Genomic DNA, 24,742 nt, shown 5'->3' with positions numbered 1-24,742 from the left:
CACTGCCACCTGCATGTGACACATTGATTTCTTCAATCTTGACTCCACTTTTGCCCTTTGGCTTTACATCTTTGGCTACATCCTTGTCTTTGCCTTTTCCCTTTTCCTTTTGATCATTTTTCCATTTGTAGCATTGCTTTTTAATGTGTCCCTTCTTGCCACAATAATGGCATTCCAAATCCTTTTTGGAGCGAGACTTGCTCCTTCCCCGTTCTTGGCTTTTTCCCCTTTGCTGGGATCTCCCACGTGCATTCATTGCATTGGACTTTCCAACAGAGTTGTTTTTCCTGTTCATCTCTTCTTGAAGAAGAGCACCCTCAACATCTGCATATGACAGCATAGCATGCGAATTGCCAGTGGCTGTCCTGAATGTGTCCCAACTCTCTGGCAAAGTGCATAAGAGAAAAGTGGCTTTGAACTCATCGTCCATTGCCAACTTTTGATTAATGACCTGGCTGACAATACCATTAAACTCATAATAGATGGGCTGTCATAGACGCCCCTTCCTTCATCTGAAGACCTATGAGTTTCTTCAACCAATACACTTTGCTTGAGGCACTTTGTTGGGCATACAAGTCCTGCAATCTCTGCCACATTCCCCAAGCTGTCTTCTCTTCACGAATGCTGAAAAGTAACGAGTCTGACACAGACAACATGATAGTAGATCTTGCCAGCTCATCCATATCTTCCCACTCTTCAGCAGTAAGAGAAGCGGGCATTACACCCCTTTCTTTGATAGGCTTGTGCTGCTTTTTCTAGAGCAACACATTGTAGCACTGGGTTTGCCAAATATCATAATTATGCGAGCCTTCAAGCTTCTTGATGTGAAGCAATGAAGAGCTCTCACCTGTGGTTGCCATAGCAATATGCAACCTGTCAATGCCTGACTCCCTGCACAATGTGCAAACACTGCACCAAAAGCACACAAAGTGCTCACAGTTGTTCTCCCAAGCTTTATCTCCCACTGCGGAAGCACGAATGCAACTTTTCTCCCACTGTATGTGATGAAAACACCAAAATCTGGTTGCTGCAGATTTTGGACAGCACCTTAAATGTGCTCTGTTCCCCTTCCAAAGTACTGTTCAGCAGTACTAAGTGCTCACCAATGATGTACCAAACCTGTACCGGCAAGTACAGCAGCTGAAAATGAACCTTTTGGTCACTCAAAACAGTGTACAGACATGCCAAAACTTGCACAAAGCTGTGCCAAATCTGTACCAGCAGGTACAGTAGCAATAAATGCTCTCCTGGCTGTCCAAATGAGTGAAAATCAGACTTTTACAGTCCCGTACACTGCATACAACAGTCCCGAACAGAAATTGGGCAAAAGCCCCTTGACTGCAAGCTGATTTTTGAGGATTCAAGGCATAAAAGTCTTGCCTGCTGCTTTGCCAAGCTTAACAAGCATAAAATCTTGAAAAGCCCCTTGATTTAAGATCAATTGCTGATCATACATGGTACATTGACGCACATGAAGGCATCCAGAGTGTTCACGATGCTTCCCCCTGGCCACATATACATCCAATACATGAAAGCCCCTTGATGTACAGGCACATTGAGTGCTTGTAATGCATCAACACATTATCCACAGCATCAAATGCGATTGACTGCATGCAAATCAATCCAATCGGCACAAAAGCCCCTTGATTTGCACTGCAATTTGCTGCAATTTTGCAAAAATGTGCGATTTCTCACATCATACAGCATGTATGAGTGCTTAATTGCACAATTACATCAAAAGCCCCAAATTTCGACATCCAATTTCCTGCAAATTGATCCTGATTGTGACCAATGTCCTGCAAATTGATCCTGATTGTGACCAATGTCACCCAATTTTGCCAATTTTGCTCAAAATTGAGCAATTCGACACCTGTATCTGCTCAATTGTTGATGTACTTGCTCAATTGCAAATCCCAAAAAAAAAATTGAGGAAAATACCTTGTAATTTTCTGATTTTTCTCTGATTTGCAGGCGGGTTTTGTTGTTGCAGGAAAAGGGATGATGATGCTGCTGTTGTTCTGTGCAGGTGGGGGGGGGGGGGGGGGGGCACTTCTTGCTGATGTGCCTGCAGTGCTGAAGTTGTACGGGTGGCTGCATCTACCACCAGCTCATCCTCTGATTGGCTGTTGGCTACCTATAGCCCACGTAGGCGTGTCTCTGATTGCCTTCGCTTCGCCTGCTTCTTCGCTCGCCTAGCGCCAGCCTACATGACGGGCTCCGCCCAACGTGTTGTAAGCCGTAAGCTAGTCGACGACCAACGCCTTTACGCATTCACAGCCACGTGTCAGCGTTGAAAGCGCTGAAAGCGCTGGCCTCCTCGCTCGACGCCCGCTATGCTGCCTTCGCCGTCTCCGCCAGCAGCGCTAGAACTCCACGATTACACGCACCAGGGTTCTGGTTCGCCTGGTTCTGGTTCGCAGCGTGGCTGCACCTGCTGGGCAGTGTGGCTGTGCCTGGGCAGCAGCTGAGCAGCCCACGCCTTCTTGACTGGCGCCCTGCCCTCTGTGCAGTACTGTGCGCTGCTCAGCACTCTCTTTCCTTACAAGAAGATCAAATCTCAAACGTTGTTGCGCTTCACTACCAGCTCGACTGTGTGCTCCAGTTGAAGGCTCTGATACCAGTTGTGTGGGAGAGAGAAGAATTAGGGTTAGGTTAATTCATGTGGGAGACATACACAGAGAGAACAAGGGAGAGAAATGAAATGAAATGAAATGTTATATTAACGTCTTCAAAAGGCCATAATGACCTATGAGACCAAAAGTTACATCATGGTGGATCTGATACAATGTCTGGATAAAAAAACCCAGAAAATGAAAAATAAAGATGATACTACTGGCACCTAGAAAATGAAACTGGAACTGGAAGGTACACTATGGAGGTACCTCCATCTCATAATATGTGCCGCACCGGACACTGGCGGATCTCCTCAATATCCTCTGTGGTCAGCACCCTGACTGGGTGTCCCGCATGCCTCGCAAGAATAATCCGAATCTGCCGCTGCAACCTCCGTCTATGCTGGGATGCCCTCCTCCGTAGTCGTGGGCGTCTGGACCACCCAAGCTCAATCGCACGATCAATCAGTGTACCCCTGGTGTGGGCGGTATCCATGTCCTGCTGCTGCTGTGGTCCATCTGGCGCAGTGATGGCTGGACTAAAGAAGTCTGTAATGTGCCTCTGAGTCTGGCTCTCTGTGCGCCTAAGCAGGCTATCTCTATGTCTCCGCAGCTCAAGCAAGAACAATCCCAAACACCTCTGGTCCTGGTACCCCATGACTCTGGAAAGTGGTCCAAAACCCTCTCTGAATAAACAGTGGAAACGACCACGTATCTCATAGTATGCAGTACAATGGCATATATAATGCAGCTCTGTCTCTGGCTCCCTATGGCATACTCGGCATATCCTGGCCTCAGCTGGTATACCTCTATATCGGCCAATCTCAATCTCAAGCTGGTGTGAGGATGTGCGAATCTGACCAATAGCACATCGTACTGCATGAGACAAGTGTACATCCATGTAACTGGGTCTGATCACAAAACCATCTGCTGTGAGCTGAAGAAAATGCTCTCTGTAGAAAGCCATCTTCGTGCCCAGCTCCTCAGTCGGCTGTATCCATGTCCTCCTAATGTCCAGCTGAACTAAATCCTGACGGATGAGTCTGGTAATCTCTGTCCGTGTAAGAGTGAGAGAGGGTGCCTCCAGAGAATACTGGAAGGGAGGCAATCTGTCCATGCTAAAACCATGTGCCTGGAACCAAGATGTCATCTGTCCATACCAACAAGCCGTGTCTCCCTGTAAAGCTAACTGTCGGGAGGACTCCAGGGCGAGGCGTGCATATCTGTCTCGGGGGAGATCCCACAAGCCATGTATGTAGAAGACTGATCTTGTAAGAGCCTCAATCACCAGAGGGGCAGCCGCCAGCTCTGCTCGAATAATCTCATGAGGTACCACAGCCTTGGCTCTAATAAGCCTAGCAATCATAGATACCAAAGGCCTCTCCATACCTCTCCACCCGCCTGCGCTGTGATGGCCCACTGAAGGTCCCCATATCTGCACTCCATAAAGCATAGCTGATGTCACTAGAGTGTCAAAAAGCCAGAGTTTCGTTCGAGGTTCCTGAAACTGAACCTGCGAACACATCCTCTCCAAACCACTCAGGGCTGCATGTGCTCTAGTCAATCTAGTCTCTGCTGCTCTCCTCATCGAAAACACTGACCCACTGAATACTACCCCAAGATATGTATATGCATCTGTATACTCCACAATCTCCTGCCCATATGTAAATGTGGAAGCTGATCGCCTAACCCACTGTGGCGTGGTGTTAAACACCATAACCTTGGTTTTGCCAAGGTTGACAGACAATCCACTATCATGTGCAAACTCATGTAAAGCATCCAGATGACGCTGCATACCCTCAGGGGAGTCAGAGATCGACACAATATCATCAGCATATAACAATAGTGGGATCCATGTACCTGCTAGCTGGGCTCCTCTGTCCCCCAATCTCTCAATGTAGTCAGAAGCCTCATCCACATACATACCAAACAGTGAAGGAGATAACGGGCAACCTTGCTTCACTCCTATAGTGGAGTGAACCAAAGTAGAGACCCCTTCTGGGGTGCGTACCTGTCCTGCAACTGATCTGTATAAAGCCATAATTCCCCATATGAGCTCTGTGGGTACCCCCATCTCCTGTAATCGCCTTATCAATCTGGCTCTGGGCACTGTATCAAATGCTTTGCGGAAGTCCACAAAGCTACAATAAATCCGTCGCCCATGCGACCTGCCCTCCTCAATAATGGCCCGCAAAGTCAAGATGTGGTCGAGAGTAGAGAAACCTCTCCTGAACCCTGCCTGTCCCTCTGCTCGAATGCCAACTCTCTCTGCCCATCTACTCAACTGCTGCTCAAGAATGGATGCATACAATCGTGCTAGTGTGTGACCAATCATAATAGTGCGATAATTCCCTGGCTACATAGGGTCCCCTGACTTGAAGATAGGCACGATGGTGGACCTACTCCAAGTCTCGGGTAAGCCTTCGCACATAGCACGATTGAACATCACTGCTAGAAGCTCTGCCAGCATGTCTCTCGCATGAATAAAGTGCTCAGCAACCAATCCATCGTGATCATATGCTCTCCCAGTCTTCATCCTATCAATGGCCTTCCTTACCATCTCTGCGGTAAAGAAAGTACATGTCTGTGGGCATGGTGCTGGCGGGTCAGGAAAGGGTGTCTGTCCAGGAACTGTATATAGAGATGCTGCATAACTACCCCAGACCTCTGTAGAAGTGATGGCCAAAGCAGGGGAGGACTCATGAAACAGACGCCAAGCCTCCCTCGAATCCTGGCTCAAGAACAGCTGGTATAATTCCTGCTCTAGCTGAGCAAGGAAGGCCCGCTTCTTCCTTCGCACAAGGCGTCGGAAGGCAATACGTGACTCTCGGTGAGTAGTGACTCCCAAAGCGACCTCCCGCTGCAGTCGGGCTCTGGTCTCTCTGCACTCCTCATCATACCAGCTGTTCTGGGGCATACATCTAGAATGCTGTCTCTGTCCAGGCTGAGTATGTGGATATGCCTCTCTCGCTGCATCATGTAAAGTCTCTGTCAGTATATGGGTCAACTCCTCCAAAAGTCTCCCTGGCTCCTCTGTGTACAGACGTCTATAAATCCCATCTGTGTAGACAGCATCAGTCTCTGAGGTAAAAGTATATCGAGTGTGATCTGCCCCTCGTGTCCTCTGAGCTGTGGTAAAGTGAAAAGAGATAGTCAATGTCAACAATGCATGATCCACTACTACCCCAATGGGCCGAGATCCAACTGTGAAGTCCTCAATGCATGAAACAAAGCTGGGCATAGCCATAACATAATCCACTGTGCTAGCACCATGTCTATGTGGAAAGCAAGTAAATCCAGCTGCTGACGGAAACCTCTGCAAGCCATTAAGTATGGCCAACCCATGCGCAGTCCCCATATCTACCAAATATCTCCCATACTCTGTGCACTCCACATCCTGTGAGCGTCTGTCTAATCCCATATCCAGAGTGTCCAACTCTCTCAGCATCTCCTCCGAGGTATCATAAAAGGCTGTCTGGCGGTTGCCCGTCCGGGCATTAAAGTCCCCTAACAGGATGATGTCTCCATCCCTAGAGAACTCCCATATGTCATCATCTAGCACAGAGAAAGGAGACTGCCCTCTAGGTGCTGCATATGTCGATGTACTAGGAGCAAAATAGCATATGGCAATATACAGGAATCTGCCTGTGTCGGCCCTCAGTCTCACCCACATATATCTGGCCTGATCATCTCTCCGAACTATGTGTAGAAGCGGTTGCAGCTCCTCCCTGAAAAGAACTGCCACCCCTCCTGATCCTCTACTACTGTGTACCGATCTCGTCCCTACTCTGCAAGCTGTCTCCCATCTGTATCCTGTCACCTGTGGCATCATCTGACCAGGGGCCTGGTGAGTCTCCGAGTAGAAGACTATATCTCTATCTCTAAAGCTGTCCTCAAAGGCACCTACATCAAGTCTGAGGGATCCATTGCACTTCCAGGCTGCCAGCTTTAATTTGGTCCCATAGGTCTCGCACCGTCATGTAGAGCGTCGCTCCACGATGACCACCCTCCCTTCTCTATAAAATGCTATCTTACCCTTTTCTCTTGCCGCTCTAATCTCTGGCATGACTTCCTTCATATGTGCAAGCTGTGAAAGAGTAAGATCATCACCAAGAAAAATGCCTGTATTCTTTAAAGTGGGTCGTCTCTTCAAGAACTCCTTCTTCGCCTCAATAGAAGGGAAGCGAAGTATGAGAGCTCTTTCCTTTGATGTTTCCCCGTTGCCTCCGCTTTTTTTGCCCACTCTCCAGGCTTTTGCGTGTGTCGGACTGTCAATCCCCATCAACACCATAAGCTCTTTCACCTCCTCTTCAACTTTATCCCCGTCTTTAAGGCCGGTAATCCTCACATGCAAAGCACGTCTACGTCTTCGTTGTTCCTCTTCCAAAGTCATGTTAATGATTGTAGGTGTAGGGGTTGTTATCTCCTTACCTTTACCCTTCTTGGCGACCTCTATCCACTTCTCCGCTTCATCCATCTTCTTTTGCGTCTTGGTGATGACGTCCACCCATGAGGAAGTCTTTGCTTCTTGTTGCTTCTCTTCTTCCTTAATTGCCCGTACTTGTTCCTTGATAACCTTGAGCTCTTCTATCATGGATGGCTGAATTTCACCTTCTTCAAGTCCACCATTTGCCTTGGCCTCTGCAAGCTCCCTCTGAAGAGCTAAAATTACGCCTTTGAGCGTGTTGACTTCCCCGTGAAGGTCTTTGACTTCCGCTATGAGGTCCTCCTTCTCCTCTTTCCACCGCTTACCCTCATTGAATACCATTTGGAGAAAGTTTGCTTTCTCCTTCCACCATCCCTCCATCTCTGCCTTCTATTCCTTCATTTCCTTTTCCACATTTGTTATCCTCTTGTTTGTGACCATAAAGGTCGCCTTCGTCGGGTTGCGCAAAGGGGAAGCCATGGAAGAAGCGAGAGAGAGAGAGTTATGCTGCTGCCTTGGGGGCCTGAGCAAGGGTGGGTGGGGAAAGGGGCCCGACCAGCCTAGCGGATAGATAGGCTGGCCATTGCCAGCATACCTGTGCGGCGTACAGCGAACAGGGCAGCAGGCGGGAGGGAAGGCGGCGGAAGCGAGCAGGGTGGCGGCGGCGAGCAGGGGAGGCGGCGGACAGGGAAGGGCGGCGGAAGCGAGCAGGGCGAACAGCGCTCGCAGGCGGCGCTAACAGGGCGGCGGAAGCGCGCAAGAGAGAGAGAGAGAGAGAGAGAGAGAGAGAGAGAGAGAGAGAGAGAGAGAGAGTTGTGGGGATAAGTCAACTCATGAATATGAGTGTGTGACTCCCCTATCACACATGTATATTGCACTAGTACACATAGTGCACTTAGTACATTAAAAGTACTAAGTGTACTATGTACTATAACTTATGGGCTTGTACACACTATAAGGGTGGGCATAGTGCCTTTACCCCAACAGGGAGAAGTACCACACTGTCAGAGGTGGGAAATCATTAGTAGCATTGCAGCATAGCACATTTAGTATGCTTGCTAGCGAGGCCATAGGGCACTACCACACCAACCCCCGAGTCCATCCAGAGCATATGGACGGACACCATTCACATTCTCCAAGGCCAATGGGAGAAGTTGCGAGGTGGCTCTGAGCATATGCAGAAATGACGTAAGGCTTTTCTGCAGATCTGGAGCAGCGGTCCTTTCCTCAAGGTTAGAGATAGTGAGGTCGCCTGGCATTACAGGCCACCTGTTTGGCTAGCACACCCCCCTCCTCCGAGAGAAGCCAACCAGTAAGGAATAGCTCCTCTATGTCCCCATTTGTTTTTTGTTGTCTCTCGTGACTAAGACTGGGTCACGTACTTAGCCATTTCGGTTGCATTTTGGTAGCTAACGGAAGGATCTTTTCTTTTTCTTAAAAAGAAAAGAACATCTTCCTCGGGCCCAATGGGAATGGGCTGCCCTTTAGCACCTCTGAGGCTCCTTCCTCGGCATCTAAATCCACTTGGAAGAAACCTCTTCACATCTTTGAAGTGGAGTGCGAAGTCGGAGAGCAATGCTGCAAGTACCCAATCATGGGGCTTGGAGATAGGACGGATATAACCAAAGATTTTGGCAATGAGGGTCATCTTGTTGTCTTTTTCAATCTCGGTAAAGAGGGTCACAAGCTCAGCTTCTGTAACATTAATGGTTTGCCCAGCCGGTGGGGGGGAGTTGATTAGCCACAATGCTAATCATAGCATTGTGGCCCAATTCCAAGGCTGGGCAGCGGACCAAGGTAAGGAAGCGAGCAAGCAAGGGGGAGCAGAGGTGGGCAAAAGGGCTCAGAAGAAGGGGGAAGTGTAGTGGGATTGAATGCCTAATCAAACTAAATGACAAACGTAAGTGAATAAGCACAAGTAATTGACGCACACTCACAGCAATGGCAAAAGAACACTTGATATTGCATTCGAATACTTTTCAAACTCAAGTACATGCCTTTTTATACAACTTTAAGGCACCATCGCACCCATGTGCATATGGGATAACTCACTCACACACAGCTTCTCTCTCCTTTCTCATTACAACCATCATTACAACTCACACATCTGGGCAAACCGCCCTACTACATGCTACAGATACCCTAGCTCGTAAGAGCTCACCATCCCAGTGAACAAGCATTAAAAAAAAGGTACATATATGGAACAGGAGTGTCCATGTAGCAAGAGGTTGTCCTTGTGCAATCAATATGTGTAGGATCTTTTGGTTCGGATTGCTCCTCATTCGGGTTCAAATCGGCCTTTTTCTTCAATTAGCATCATGCCTAATCATTCTCCCTCGGCCGCGGGCGAACCATTGTTTTTTCCGAAGCCAAGCTCGCGGTCCTCTACGCTGAAATCAAGAAAGACTCCAAAACGACCCTCATTGCCAGAATCTTTGGATCTCACCCTTCCCGTCTCCAAGCTCGGGATTGGGTCCTAGCGGCTCTGCCCTCCGACCTCACCTCACACTTTCGAGATGTCAGGTTGCTTGGAAGAGGTTTCTTCCAAGTGGATTTTGATTCTGAGGACGCAGCCTCAGAGGTTTTGAAGGGCAGCCCTTTGCCATTGGGCCCGAGGAAGATATTCTTTCTTCCCTACTCCAGCTATTTTGACCCTGTTGAGGAAGACCGGAACCGTTGCCCGATTACTCTCAGATTCCCAGGTCTTCCTCGCGCACATTGGCCTATGTTAGAGGCCATCGGGTCCGCCTTTGGGCTGGTTCTTCAACTGCCCCCCCTCCACGCCTTGCCGACATCTTCTGCCCAGGTGGTCATTGCCTTGGCGGATGCTGTCCCCAGGGTCATGGTTCTTGCCCGTGACATTGAGCTCTTTGAGGACTATGTTTTGCTTCCGGGCCCTTGTGGCCCTTTGAAGCAACGTATCTCGATGCCCCTTTCTCGAAGGATGAATTCCTTCAAGCACTGCATGCTCTGTCTAGTGGTTCATGGCCAAGGGATGATGGTCTTTCTCCCGCCTTCTTTATTCTTTATTGGGATCATATTGGAGATGCTATCATTGTTGCCCTTTAAGAAATGTTCTTGTCGGGTATGATGCCGCCATACTTCACGGAGGGGCTGATTCACCTTATCCCCAAGAGTGGGGACAAGACTGACATCAAGCAACGGAGGCCCATCACCCTCCTTGGATCTGCATATAAAATCTTAGCTAAAGCCTTGAGTATAAGGTTGCAGCCGATTCTCCAAAGGATTATCCATGATACACAGAATGGGTTCCTCCAAGGAAGGAGCATATTTGATAACATCTTTTCTTTCTGGGAAGCTGTCGAGTGGGCAAAATCTAGACAGCAGCCTCTTGCCATTCTTTTGCTTGATTTTGAAAAAGCTTATGATAGACTGGATTGGGATTTTTTGGAGGGCACTATGGCACACATGGGGTTTTCCCAAAACAGGATCAGAGGGGTGTCCTGCCTATACAGGGAGGCTCATAGCACTGTTTTAGCTTGTGGGGGACGCGGCGAGCGTTTTCAGATTTCCCATTCAGTGAGGCAGGGTTGTCCCCTCGCCCCTTTACTGTACCTCATTGTAGCTGAGGCTATGAGCAAGTTTCTTCGGGCTGCCCCTCGTGTTGTGGGTCTCAGGCTGCCTTTATGCACGGAGGAAGAGTTTTGGACTCTAAGTTAGCAGATGATACGGCGTTGTTCCTTGAGGCTTCACATGATTGTTTATGTGCTTTCCGGACAGCCTTGGAGGCCTTTTGTTTGGCAACAGGAGCTACTATCAATTGGCATAAGTCAGTTGGTTTTTGGATCAGTGATTCTCCTCTTGCAGATTGGGGTACAGATGTTGGTTTTACTTGGATTGAGAGAGGATGCTCTGCCAGATACCTTGGTTGTCAGGTGGGCGTTGACATCTCCCCTGCACAACAGTTTGCTCTAGTGCTCTTAAGCATTAAAAGCAAACTTCATCATTGGAGTAGGAGGAAGCTCGACTTGGCCTCTAGAGCTTTGGTGGTTAACCAAGTTTTGCTAGCCACGGCTTGGTTTATCGCTTCCTGCTGGATTTTTCATAAGGGCTGCATTGGCCAGCTTCATCGCCTTATTCGGAACTTTCTTTGGTCAGGGCTTAATGGAAATGCACACACCAGGGCCAAAGTTGCTTCGAAAACCATTATCAGGCCTAAGCAGGAAGGGGGATTGAATATAATTGACCCTGAGGTGCAATGTAAGGCTTTGCTTTGTAAGCTTGTTGTTTGGGGCTTTCTTCCAGGCACTAAGCCGTGGAAGGACTTTCTCATGCAGCAGATCACAAAGTGTGTCCCTGTTCGCGGAGGTGACTGGGCTCTCAGCTCACACTTTATTTTTTCAGATGCAGTTCACCGCTCCCTTCGTCTCCCCTGGTTAGGTCCCTCCTACGGGCCTGGGACCTCCTGAGGAGTTTTTTGGTACACATCCCCCTGCGTTCAGTGGAGGAAGCTAACCGGCAACCCATTCTGTGGAATGTTTTTTTTTTTCGAGAAAAGATCCTTTCATTAGTTTAAAAAAACGACCGTTGGGCTACCAAAAAACTCTCCGGCTCATAAGAAGGCAGAGGAGAGATCCAACAAGGCAGCAAGGGAGACTCTCCCTAGGTGCAAAAAGGTACAAAGATTAGTACAAATAACTGAGAGCTATATCATACAATAGGAGGGGGGAAAAGCCAAACTGGTGGCCTGTAATGCCAGCGGGGGTACCCGCGTGTAGTGTATAGAAGGGGCCGCTGCGCCAAGTGGTGTGGAAGGCCTGGCACCGCAAGATCGCCGCATCCGAGTCGCGAATGCGGTCATACTGTCCTCGCAGGGTGTGGATCAGTTCCTGCCAAATCCCCCGAACAGTCTCTGCTGGTGGCTCCAGTCTCCCCTCAAAGGCCCTGAAACACCGGGCTCTCCAGGTGAACCAGATAGTGAGGCTGCTGAGGAGCTCCCATCGTAAATCCCTCTCCTGTGTCCAGACGGTCGACGAGAAATCCGGTGAAGGAACAAGGCGAGGCTGGCCTCTAATGAATCTAATGGCTTGGCTGTCCTGCTCCGTCTCGTATCCCAAAGCAGGCCCTGACGATGTCGACCAAGCAGCGGCACCCCACGTATACATGCCCTCTCGAGAGAGGGGGGCCAAAATGCGCAGCATCCCCAGCCAAATCTATTGTGCCTGTGGACAGTCCCATAGGCAGTGTCTCTGTGTCTCTAATGGGTGGCCGCATCGGACACACGCCGCCGGAAGACCATTGTAGACAAGCCAGGTGCCAACTGCAGAGCCCCTGTGGGCAACCAGCCACTGAAAAGTCGAGATCATGCGTGCCTGTCGACTAGCCCAGAGTCTGGCCCAAAAATCCTCCAGGAACTCCTCTGAGAGTCCCTATAGCCGCCAATGCTCCAATGCGGCTGGAGAGACCATCTTCCTCGCAGTCAAAATATGCCTCCCCAACCGAACAGTGTACTGGAAAAAAGGAATCTCTAGGGCCTCGGGAGACGCATAAGGATCATGCCACTCGTACTCGCCAGGGTCCCACTGGAGCCGGGCCAAGGGGCATGCAGCATATGCCCAAATGCGCCAATCAGAGTCCACATCTGCAGGGTCTGGATCAATATGCCACTTCCGGGAGGCGGCGGCCACTACCCGTATCCTCTGAAAGATGCACTCTGCAACCAGAGGCGACTCCGCCTCCACTCTCTGAAGTCTGCCCTCATCCTGGATCTCAGAGTAGAGGCATCTACCATCCTCAGTGCAAGCTCTGATAGCAATCAGGATCTCCAACTGTGTAAAGGCTCCCATCCACCGTGGGGCCGCTGGCTCGAAAGCCGTGAACCACTCCTCAGTGAGTGCCTCCTGAATGATGTCATCCCTCATAATCAGCCCCCCTCTAAAGTGACTCAGCCTCTCCACCTAGACCTCCTCTGGGAGACTACAGAAGGCCTGCCAGTCTCCAAAACTGCGTGCTGGGCCTGCCGCCAATGGTCCCCAGGCTAGACGAGGCCGAGAACCCAGCATATGACCCTGCTCAGTGCGTACCGCAGCGCTCCACATGAGCGGCTGTCTGGCCCGCTCCTCATCACAAGTAGGAGGTCCCTGAGAAAGCCCCGGTCTTAGCACCTCCCAAGCTCGCAGGATGCTCAAGGCAAATCTATCCTCCCATCCTCTACTGAGGCCTGTGGTCCTCGCCTCTATGAAGGTCCATCGTATCTCTGGTGCCCAAGTGCCCCCTGCTGGAGGAGCCCCCGAACAATAAGCTTCCCCAATAAGGCTCTACTCTGATCAACTGGATCTATAATGCCCAAGCCCCCCTGGGCCAGCGGAAGAGTACTAACCGCCCAAGCAACCTTAGCCCAGGCTGGCTGACCCTCCCGCCCAAACCAAAGAAAGTTCCTGATCAGCCTCTGTACCTGGCTGATGCAAGAGCTCGAGAAGATCTAGCAAGACGTGATATACCACATGGTCGCTAAAAGCACCTGATTTGTCACCACCACCCTCCCAAGCCAAGGATAGCCGAGCTGTACTCCAATACAAAAGCTTCTTCCGAATGCTCAGAAGAAGCGGGGCGATCTGCTACTCAACTGACAAATCAAGTCCAATCTGGCATCCCAAATACTGCACTACTGTGCCAGGAGGAATCCATCTAAAACCCGGGTCTGGGCTCCATGCCGCAGTGGGAGCGCTACTGATCCAAAAGGCCACTGTCTTGCACCAATTGATCAATGCTCCCGAAGCTGCACCAAAAACCTGTAGCGACTGCTCTGCCCTCTAAAGATTGGCTTCCTGGCCATGCAAAAATAATCCCGTGTCGTCAGCAAACTCAGAATCGAGCAGGTCCTCGCCCCGGACTAGGAGCTGGAGTCCTCTCAAACCAACCTCCTCTGCTGTCAGATAGATGCTCATAGCCTCACCAAAGAAGAGAAAAGGAAACGGGGCGAGAGGGCACCCCTGACGAACTGATCTGGTCAACTCAAAACTCGGCCCCCGTCCTCCTGCCATCAGCACCTGGCTACGAGCTGTGGAATATAGAGCCGCCACCCCTCAAATCCAGACTGGCTCAAAACCCAGGCGAAGCATAGTGCCCTCTAGGAAACCCCAATCGACTCTATCGCATGCCTTCTCAAAATCGAGAAGCATAACGACCAAGTCCTCGCCGAGAAATCTAGCTCGGGCCGTCGCCTCCCAGAAGGTGAAAATGTTGTCAAGGATACTGCGCTCCTTGACGAATCCTGTCTGGGTAGCATGAATCAACTCCCCAAGGAAGGGCTAGATCCTCAAACTCAAGGCCTTGGCCAGGACCTTGTAGACAGTATTAAGGATCATAATAGGTCTCCACTGCCGAATATCATCACACTCCCTCCCCCTTGGGGATAAGAAAGATCAAGCCCTCTGAAAAGCTCTATGGCATCACCCCAGTGTCCAAAACATACTGAAAGCCTCTGCGGAGGCCTGGTCCCAAAATGTCCCAAGAGCGCATAAAAAAGGCAGGCGTCAATCCGTCCTCCCCAGGGCAACATTGCGCAGAAGGCCCCTCAAAGCCTCAACAAGCTCATCCTCTGAAAGAGGCTCACCCAAAACTGTGCGCATACGATCTGTGACCCTCCTTTGCACATGGGCCCACACAGTCTGTCTGCAAGCATCACCTCCCTCCGTGGCTGGCTCCGTTGAGAGCAGGTCTCTATAGAACTCAGTGGCAATGGCTCTAATCTCCCCGGGCTCAGTGGCTAAAGAGTCGTCCTGTCTCCTGAGCTGGCGTACACCTGCTCGAGCGTGGCGGGGTCCGGTAATCTCAAAGAACTCCCCAGTCACTCTATCACCAAGCTGCGTCCACTGTGAGGCCTGGCGATGATAGTAGAACTCATGTCTCTGCTCCTCTGCCTCTCTAACCTCCTGGCGTGCCTAGCTCAGCTGCGACGCCACACCCTCACATGTAGGCTGCTGCTCCTAAAGGCGCTGGCGCAAAGCAAGGCTACGTCTCAAGCGGCGCTCCCGTTCTCGTGTCTCTCCCAGCCGTGCTACAGCGTGCAAAAAAAAGCTGAGCTCGATGAGTCCCTAGGCACACTGGCCTGCTGCATCCAGGTCAAAGCTCTGGCTATCATGCCATATTCTCTCAATGTCCTCAGAAAGACTGGAATCTGTAAGTATCCTCTCTGGGATCCTCAACTACAAGCTGGTCTCCCGTGTCCCCTCCTCAAGTGTCAAAATAACTGGCGCATAGTCTGAAAAAGAAGTGCCAGCGAGAATGCCAACGGAGCGCCCACGCTCCTAGAACCTGTCGCCCACATAGAAGCGATCAATCCGTGATAGATTAGTCCCTCCCTGCCGACAATCCGACCGAGAAAAACTAAGACTGTCCTAAGAGCGAGAGAAAGCCTCATGCTGCCATGCATCAGTGATCCGCAGCGTCATGCAAAATCGCTCCCAAGCTGCAAGCTCCGTGCCGTGCACTGTAACATGACTACCTCCCACCCTATCGGCCAGGTCCTCAAGCATGTTGAAGTCTCCTCCGACACACCAATGTGCGATCCACAATGGCCTACCGCCATACATCCGCAATGACCATACATACTCCTCCCTGCCCACCCAAGGGGCCAAACCCTGCAGACCAAAATGTGTCCCATCTACTAGGCATCACAGAACCATATCTCCGAATCCTGCTCTCACTCAAATGGTGCTCCTGCATCATCAGAATATCAATACTGCCCCTAACCAGGCATCTATGAAGCTCCTGCCTCAAGCAACCACGATAGCGTACATAGTGTGCGCCGCCAAGGCCCTGTACATTCCATGAGATGATCCTCATGGATGACCTACTGAGGTGGAGGCTGTCTCAGCCATACGGCGGGCCTTCGCAAGCGGCTTGGATGGAGAATAGTCCCCATCCGAGCGGCTACGAATTTGCCCACCCGGTGTGCTGCAAGAATCTCGGATCAGGCGCCAGTGGCTGTGTCCCATGGCGACTGCCTCCCGCTCACAGAGAGCAACCTCGTGTATACATATATATCCAGGGTCGCGTGCTAGATCTGCCACTATGCGAACCACCAAGTGGCGAACCCCGGAGGCATCCGCACTCCCGGAATCAAAGAAGTGAGCCAGCTCCCAGAGTCGGCCTATCACGTCTGTCACCTCCAGATCGCTCACATGGTGAGAAAACTCAACTGCCTAAGTCTTCAGTATGCTAAAAGCGAGATCCAGAGTCCACTCCCGGTCGCTAGTGCCACAGAGAGGGAAGGAGAAGGCCACCGCTGAATCAAGTGCCTCCTCCCCTCGGGCCGGAGGTATCACCACATGAACTCTGATGGGTGCTAGCTCATGGGGGCCCTCCGCTCCAAAAAGCCGTGTGGAGTAGTCAAAAACCTCCGAGCGCTGTCTAGTGTCAAGCCTACTCAGCCGACTGCGGATAGAGGATATCTGTGAAGCCCGAATCGGCATGGTAGGTCTCCTCTGCGGAGCTCAAGCAAGGTCGATGCTCAGTGCCCACCGGACAGCAAGTGATCGCCAGGGCCTCCCGAGGAGCTGAGGCGAGCGGAGGGGGAGGGGGGGGGGGAGAAGGGGGTGGGGAAGGAGCCGCTGACAGAACGGAAGCAGGAACGGGAGGAGGCGAAGGTCGAAGCGAGGCAGGAGGGGGGGATGGGGGAGGGGGGGTGGGGGCGAAGGAGGGGGTGCTGGCATCTCCAAATCCTCGGTCTGCGCTGGGGTCTCCTCCTGGAGGGGAGCAAAGCTGTTCCTCATCACTGGAACCCAGTGATGCTGAGACTGTGACTGCTGCTGCATCGGCCTCTGGGCCTGCTGCTGTGGCTGTCTCCCTCTACGGCGCCCCTGTCCAGGCTGCCAATCCGAGGTCTCTGTGGGCTGAGCAGGTGTCCCGGAGGCTGCCTGCCGAGCCGCATCTGTGGGCGGGCCATCGGGGGCCTACTGCTGCGGTGAAGGTCGGGGTCTCCTGCGAGGGCAGGCAGGTGACCGACCTGCCTGCATACAAAACACTGGTTCGGGAGCCCCGAGAACTCCACTCTCTGATCTATCCATCCCTCCCCTATCCTAGGTAGCTGAATGACCTTCGGAAGATGGGAGATGTCAGGAACCAAAACTCTGACCGAGGGCAGGCCAGCTGCTCTAGCCACCACTGAAGCTGCTGTGGGACCAGTCTCAAGCACCGAGCCCACCAATGCTCCTATCCTAGAAAGGAGCGGAAGGTACTCGCGGCGGAGTCCAGGGAAGCAACTGTGACATGGAATAGGCACTCTCCCTGTTCCGCCGCTGCTGGGTCGAAGCCATGCTGCCAAGGTCTGAAGAAGGCCCGAGCGCCCCTGATGTCAAGGGGACTCATGGCTAGGACCTGGGCCGCGCTCTGGGCTTCTCGAACTCAATCTGGTAATGTCCGTGGCCCAGCAGCTGAACGTCCAAGGATCTTGCCCACATCTGCAAGAAGGCGGGCCTGGAGAAGATCCCGGATCTCCCCTCTGCTCGGGGCGAGTGCCAACGATACGGCAGATGGTGGAATGTGCCTGGAGGCGTTCCACCTCTGCGGCGAGGCTCGCTTCCTCTTCTGGCGAAAGAGAAAGCCTGCTGGGGGTATCTCAGGGCGGGCGAGGGGGCTGCCAAAGAGTCCCTGTGAGGTGGGGCGGGAGGAGCCTCCATCAGTGTCTGAAGCTTTGGTCGAAGGCGAAGCGTAAACGGAAAGCCCTGCGCAGGAACAGAGCTGCACAAAAGGCGGAGCAGGGAGGGACGGACGGGGGAAAGGCGGAAGACAGAGGAGGAGGGGTGAACAAAGGGGGGCGGAAAGAAAATGAGGGGAAGGGATTAAAACAAAGGCGGCGAAAAGCCAGGGGGGGGGGGGGGGGGGGGGGGGGGGAGGGGGATGAAGCACGAAAAGGGGGAGAGAGGGCGAAGGCAGAGCGGAGGGGCGGGTCACGGAGAAAGGGGAGAGAGGGCGCGAAGGAGACGGAGCAGGGGGGGCTGGCGCGAATAAGCAGAGGCGGGGGGGGGGGGGGGGATGAGCAGTGGTAGGAGGCGGGGAGGGGGGTGTGCGTGCAGGCTGCAGCGCGAGCAAGGGGGGAGAGGAAGCTTCAGCGAGCGCTATTCTGTGGAATGATTTGATCTTAGATGTGCATGTTAGACCTCTTGGGACAGCTATGCAATATTCTTTGAGCTAGCTGGAGACCCTATGCCCCACAGTGTTGGCTTGGAAGAGGTTTCAGAGCCTCACCGAGGTGCAAAGATTGGATTTCACGCAGCATTTGAGAGGCTCTAGCCGGAGGATTGCACAGATTGATGCAGCCATTCCCAACCACTGGATTACTGGATCTTTCTTGGATGGACGTCATCACTCTTGGTTTGGAGTTTTCTTCTGGGACAGGTGTTCCTCTTCAGGTTATGGGTCTCCCCTTGCCTAGGGAGGATGATGTACCGGTCTTTTTTTCTGTACAGGATGGATGGCAGCTGGAGAGATGTGACGTGGAGGACCTTATTGAGGGCCCCCAGATTTGTCCAGTCAGAATTGTTGGCAGGTTAGGGAAGCACGTCTCTGTTGCCACCCCCCCCCCTCCCCCCCCCCCCCCCCTCCCCAGGGATGATCACAGAGAGTGTTAGCCTTTGTTGTATGGTGGCTGCCCTATCAGACATTTGCATTGGGACCCCGATGAATGGGAAAGAAAGGATGCTTGTAACCCTTTGAAAAGCATGCCTTTTTTCAGTTATACGGTGCAAAATGCCAGACATTTATCTTGGGACACAATCAGAGTGTCCCTACTCTTAGACCCCATTGGGAATCTTACGGCATTTCGACTGACATTCAAAGAGTTGTTTGGCGGAGATTGTGCATTCTTATAGGAAGCCACAGATTTCCTCCTTTATCTGGGTTTCTCTTCATGGTGGTCTGGCCACCAATCAGTGGAGGTCTGTTACTGGTGCTTGCCCAGCATGCCCTAGATGAGCAGGAGTTTCAGGAGTCAGTCTACCATTGTTTATGGGAATGGAGGGAAGCACAGAGAGTTTGGTCTGCGATTGGAAAGCATTAAGAGGGATACTATCATTTCTTTTGGTTCTATCATTTGTTGACACAGTCTGGGCCTCAACTGAGGTTCGAGGGGACTGACAGGAGGCTTGGCCATTATGGTTAGGCAAGGAGTTGCTCGGCAATGTTGTCTTCAAGATTTGCCACTTTCACACTTTGTCCCTCCGGAACAGAGGTTAGACAGCTCTTGGGAGATTATTGCTAGCATCTCAGCCTGGAATATCTGGAAGGCTAGATGCACTGACGCCATTGAGGGTACCCCCGTTCTTGTTTCTCAGTGTCTTTGCAGGATTTGGAGTGATATTATTCACACCATGATGGCTACCTGGGCCAGAATCCAAGGATCTTCGAGGGCTGCGGAGAGGAAGCGCGGCCAATTTATGAGAGAGTGGGACATTGGTATATTTTTCACATCCTCTCATTCAGAACCCTATTGGCAGCACAGGGCTCCTGATTGGTTGAGATCTCCACCTTGCTTGGTGTGAAATCTCCATTTTGTAAATTTTTTCATACTTAATAGAAGTCTCCTTTTCGGAAAAAAAAAAATTGTGTAGGATCACTTATAAGCATAGTTGCGAGGCTTTTCTTGAAACGCGGTTCATAAACGTTTCTTTCAAATCCCAGACGTTTCAAAAACGTTTCATACATAACAGGGGGGTTACAAGCCCAAGATTTATATATAAGTTTATAATATGTAAAAAATATGTTGCCTTCCTTGCAAAACAATATTAAACATGCATCATTTACACATTAAAGCATGTTTTCAAGTTAAAACTAAAGAATCTGGGTAGAAAACGCTTAAATCGTACAGTTTCCCATGTGGACACAGTGAAACGCGTTTCATTCGTATGAAATGTTACGAAACGTTTCGTTTCATTCAAACTGAATGAAACGCGTTTCATTGCAAGTATGCTTATAAGGCAGAGGATAGAAGATTAACCATAATGCCAAATCACGCTGACAGAGAAAGAAAAAGAATAGCCACCACAAGATAAAAGGGAGGAGGGAGAGAGATCCACCAACAAGATATAAAGCGAGCTCCCTCCCCCTCCTCTCTTCGTTGTGCTACGCCTCCCCCCCCCCCCTTTGTTGTTCTGCCCCCATGCCCACCTTCCATTCTCCCCTTCGCTGCTCCGCGCCACCGCCCACCCACCCCCCTCTTGCCCTCCCTCTCCTTCGCCCCCCTTACCTCCCCTTCGCCCCTTTCTCAGTGCCACCCTGCCCCCCCCCCCTTTTTTCCTTTCATGCTTGCCCCACCCCCTCTCCTTCGCCCCCTTTTCTCCTACGCCTGCGCCTGCACCCCCCCCCCCCCCCCCGCCTATTGCAACCTCCCCTCTTCACCACCTTCCCCCCCTTTTTTGTTCTTCTCTCGACACTCTCTCCCTTCCTTCTCCTTTTTCCTTTCCGATTTCTTGTTTCCCCTTCCTAGCAGGTGATTCTCAGGTTCTTCAGGGCGTCTCTCATTTCGGCAAGCCTCAGCATTTTTTGGTCTTCACCCTCGGAGGACTCCACGGCCATCCTCGACCGGGGCTGCCGTTGCTTGCACATCCTTTCCGAAGCAGACCTTCATATTCTCGCCACGACTGTTGCAACATTAGAGGCTTCCACACTAGTTTTCTAGGAGGGCAGTGATACAGACACTGCTATTTTCATTCGTAGAGATATTGCCCAGCATGGGTTATTGCTGGATGTCCCCCACTCACATTATACACCCCCAGACAGACAGAGGATTGACACCAAGTGGGAGATCGTTGCCAGTATTACCACATGGCAGATCTAGAGAGCTAGATGCACGGAGGCAATTGAGGATGTCTAGATTTTTGAGTCTCACTGCATCAGCACTATATGGGGTGATAATATCCATACTCTCATGGCTACTTGGGCTCATACTCAGGGGTCCTCTCCTTCCACACGGCAATGCGCATTGTATTTATGCAGGAGTGGGACCATGGCATTTTCTTTTTCTTTTTTTTTCTTTCAAAAAGATGGCATTTTCTTTTCCTCTAGTCCCACAGGTCGTTCATGGCACCATGATGCTCCTCAGTGGCTGAGATCACCTTACATATTGGGGTGATTCTATTCTATTCCGGCTTATGGCCATGATTGTTGTATGCCTTTTTTCATCCATAATAGAAGTCTCTTCTTGAATTTTTTTTTTTTTTTAAACTGAAGTACATGCCTTTTTATACAATTTTAAGGTACTATCACACCCATGTGCATATGGATAACTCACACACACACACATCTTCTCTCTCCTTTATCATTACAACCATGATTACAACTCACACATCTGGGCGAACTGCCCTGCTACAGGAAGGAATGGCTTGGGCGGGCAGAAGGGCTCAGCAGCTCCCCGGCTTCTGATCTCTATGCAAACCTCCCCCCCCCCCCCCCCCCCCCCCCCCCCCTGGCTGCCTTCTCATCCTTGGTGCACCCCTATTCCCCCCCTCTGCTGCTCGGCATTCCCCCATGTCTGCTGCGCCTTAGTAGGAATATGGAGATTCCTTATGCATTTTCTATGCCGTTATTACTATTTATTTAATTTTATTGTCTCTTTGACCCCTTACGCAAAAAAAGGCCTTTCCATTAGCATTTATTTGCATGTTACAAGTGATTGAATTCATTTTATTATTCGTAACCAAACCTATTGTATGAGGACTTTCAAGATTGTGACATAACAGGCAGTAGTCTTCAACATATAGCAAATCTAAAATGTGACCTGTTTCCACATGAATTTTGTCTCTACTGTAAGTTGGAGAGGTTCCAATGCAGAAAAAGCTTGATCCAGTTCAAGTTTCTCTAGATCCAAACCAATGTTGATCAATGCCTCATCTAGTTCATACGCAACCTATCAAAAAAAGTTTTTATATGCAGCCTATCAAAGAGAGTTTTATTCTTCGGTAAAATCAAGATCTTTTATGATTCTTATTTTTTTTCCCAACTAGCCTTAGACCCAAGATCCTCCCATAGTTACTGTTTTTCACCAACCATAGGCACTTTTTTATCTGCCCATAGGCATTGCCGCCGAGGAAGCAACCTTCTGGGGTTTTGAGCCCAAGACCTCCTGGTCCTAGGCAAACACCACCACCACTTGGGCTATCACCTCATTGACATCTTCTTCTTTTCATAAGTAAAATTTACTATTGCAACACATTTCATGATTATTTTTAAAACAAGACATCGAACACAGCATACAGAAGCTCATACTTACATTCAAAGTGTGATGACTTACAGTATTAAAACCTTCATATACCAATACTTCAGTGTGTCCTTGGACCCGGCGAACACCTTCCAAGTCTCCCTGTTGAAAAAAATGTATATTAACTCATGGATAGGCCTTTTGGTGCATCCAATCCATGATAAGCCTTTTGAAGTCAAATTCAAGGGAGAGAAGGTTGAGATGAAAATGGAAAACAATATTTAGATCCCACACATCAAGCAAAGATCCTGTTGTGAACTTAAAGCAAACCTTTAAAGGAAACTTTGTGGCATGTTGAATGTTTTGAATGCTATACCATATGTACAAGGTGAAATGGCTCTGGAAAAAGCACCACAAAGCATGTCATGCCTTCTATGCACAACGGAACAATTATAAAAAAAACTTTACAAACACAGGTGGTGCTTGAAATAGCAAACCTTAAGGTCTTCTGTAAGGCAAAAATGCAAATCGTAATACATGAGCTTTCACAGTGGAAACTGATACAATTTCCAGATGATAAGCTCGGGACCCAAATAAATAAAGACAGGAACAAAAGGGTGGCAGCATAGAGCAAAGGGTGCCAGCTATCAAGGTTACTAGAAGCCAGGTGGTAGCATAGAACCCAGGTTGGCACCACCATGGGTCGTGGAAAGTAAACAGCAAAGGGCCACCAATTCAGCACCCCCCAAATCCAGGGTTGGTTTGCAAGTCAACCAGAAGTTGGTCCAACACAAGGCAAGGGAACCCAGCACACACAAACAAAGTTTTACAATTTCTTTGCAGCTTCATCTGCCAATGAGCACCTTTTGCAGGCTAACACCGCACGGCTAACACTACAGGCATCTTATTCAGAGAAAGAAGCATGGGCAGGCAGCTGCTATGGGTTTACCAAAGGACCTGGGCAACAGGAATCGAAGAAGAACATCAAGGAGAATTTCAAAGATTAAGTCTCTTCGGCTATAGAATGCTATACTTCTGAACCATCTGAACTTTCGTGTAGAAAGAAAGTCATGTTAAACATCTTCAAAAAAACTCAATGGGTCTATGAGACCAAAAGTGATACAATAGTGTCCATGTAATCTCATCATGGTACAAAAGAAAACAAAGACTAGAGCTATGAACTGGGAATGTCAAATCTGAGCCATATGATACAAAGTGGGACTATCATCATCATACAACCTGTGGAGCTACTGAATGTTCTTGGGCAAAAAGTAGTGATTGATATGCATGTGATGCCAGCAGTTCCTTGAGCTTCCACTTGGGCCACATTAGAGGAGTACCGGTTATGCTGCACAACAATACACAGGGACAGATGGCCTCGGAAGCAGAAGGGTGTCTACGCAAACAACTTGATGGGTGGGTGCAAAGGCAGGTCGGGCTGGAGGCTGTGCTGGTGAATGGATAAGCTGAATTTGATCACGATGCAGAGGGCATCCCATTACTTGGCACATGACTACATCATTGACACTCTGTTTTCAACACCCCTCTTTTTGGACATGGGCATAGTGGTTTAAGCCCATCTTGGATGAAACTGCATGCAGACATTTATGTAGATTTATTTTCACCCATGTGCATATGGTTTGATGGTTGTGTGGTTGGGCTTAATTTCCAAGTCAACTATATCTGTATGAGAAGCTTGTAGGAGCCATGTGTGGCGTGGTGCATTAGTTAAGGAGCCAAGAGGGCCGAGGGTTAGATCCACCCTTGGTGGAGAAGATAGCTTGATAACAAGAGAACTCAAGCATGACTCCGCCTTCTCATTTACATTGGTTGATGATGGTTATCTTTTTCTCTTGGGTTAGTGGCAAGTTGGGATATACACGTGTAAAGCTATGCATTCATTTTTCCATCGTTCACCGGGATGGTGAATTCTTAAGTCTTGGGGTACCTGTAGAGGGCTAGGGTGCCCATACATGTGAATGGGCAAAGGGACGAAGAGACGGGTTGTGAGTTATCCCATCAGTCAAGGGATTGTAATACCTTGGTGCATTTGTATAAAAAGGGATTTTCCCATACTTGAAGGCAATCAATATACATCTCAGTTCGTTTTGCTTCATTTTTATGCATGTTTTGGTTGTGGGCAGCTACAGTGGTCATGTCATGTATGGCCTAAAACAAGTTTAAAACTTCATGCTTCTTTCAGTCAAGAATATATGTTGATAAGAAAAGGTGGTGCAGCAAAGCCATATAAAAAGCCTATTAAGATCCAAATGCACACTTAGACAAAAGCATCTGGAAAAGAAAGGTACTTGAGCAATCACGACATCTGTATCTGGAACCCATTGCACAAAATTGCAAATGCTCAACAGTGTTACATGCTCCTGTATAAAAATCACGCAAAATTTATCATATGTATAAAAGGGAAGCCCTCATTTATTCAAAATAGCATGAGATCATTCCTTGAGTGGAATGTTTAATTCATTGTGTGTATGTGCACATTGTGCTTTGCTTGCTAGCAAGGAGCAAAACTCTCTCACATTCAGCGGT

The 24,742-nt window shown here is 49.9% G+C and overlaps 1 protein-coding gene across 1 annotated transcript in view; it reads right to left on the bottom strand.

Annotated features, from left to right (window-relative positions):
* The window catches only part of LOC147612146 (intraflagellar transport protein 172-like), a 262,153-nt gene that overhangs the window by 95,957 nt on the left and 141,454 nt on the right, over positions 1 to 24,742 (bottom strand). The window contains exons 14-17 of the mRNA XM_086784013.1: positions 24,505 to 24,576; positions 22,526 to 22,594; positions 22,289 to 22,357; positions 21,776 to 21,904 (exon numbers count right to left, since the gene is read on the bottom strand). Of these exons, the coding sequence (XP_086640139.1) occupies positions 21,776 to 21,904; positions 22,289 to 22,357; positions 22,526 to 22,594; positions 24,505 to 24,576 (339 nt within the window). The remainder of the gene's footprint in view (positions 1 to 21,775; positions 21,905 to 22,288; positions 22,358 to 22,525; positions 22,595 to 24,504; positions 24,577 to 24,742) is intronic.

Source organism: Cibotium barometz, chromosome 46 (genome assembly GCF_041138505.1).
Source record: "Cibotium barometz isolate CiBa-2024 chromosome 46, ASM4113850v1, whole genome shotgun sequence".
Lineage (NCBI taxonomy): Eukaryota > Viridiplantae > Streptophyta > Polypodiopsida > Cyatheales > Cibotiaceae > Cibotium > Cibotium barometz.
This window is presented reverse-complemented; position numbering and strand designations above follow the sequence as displayed.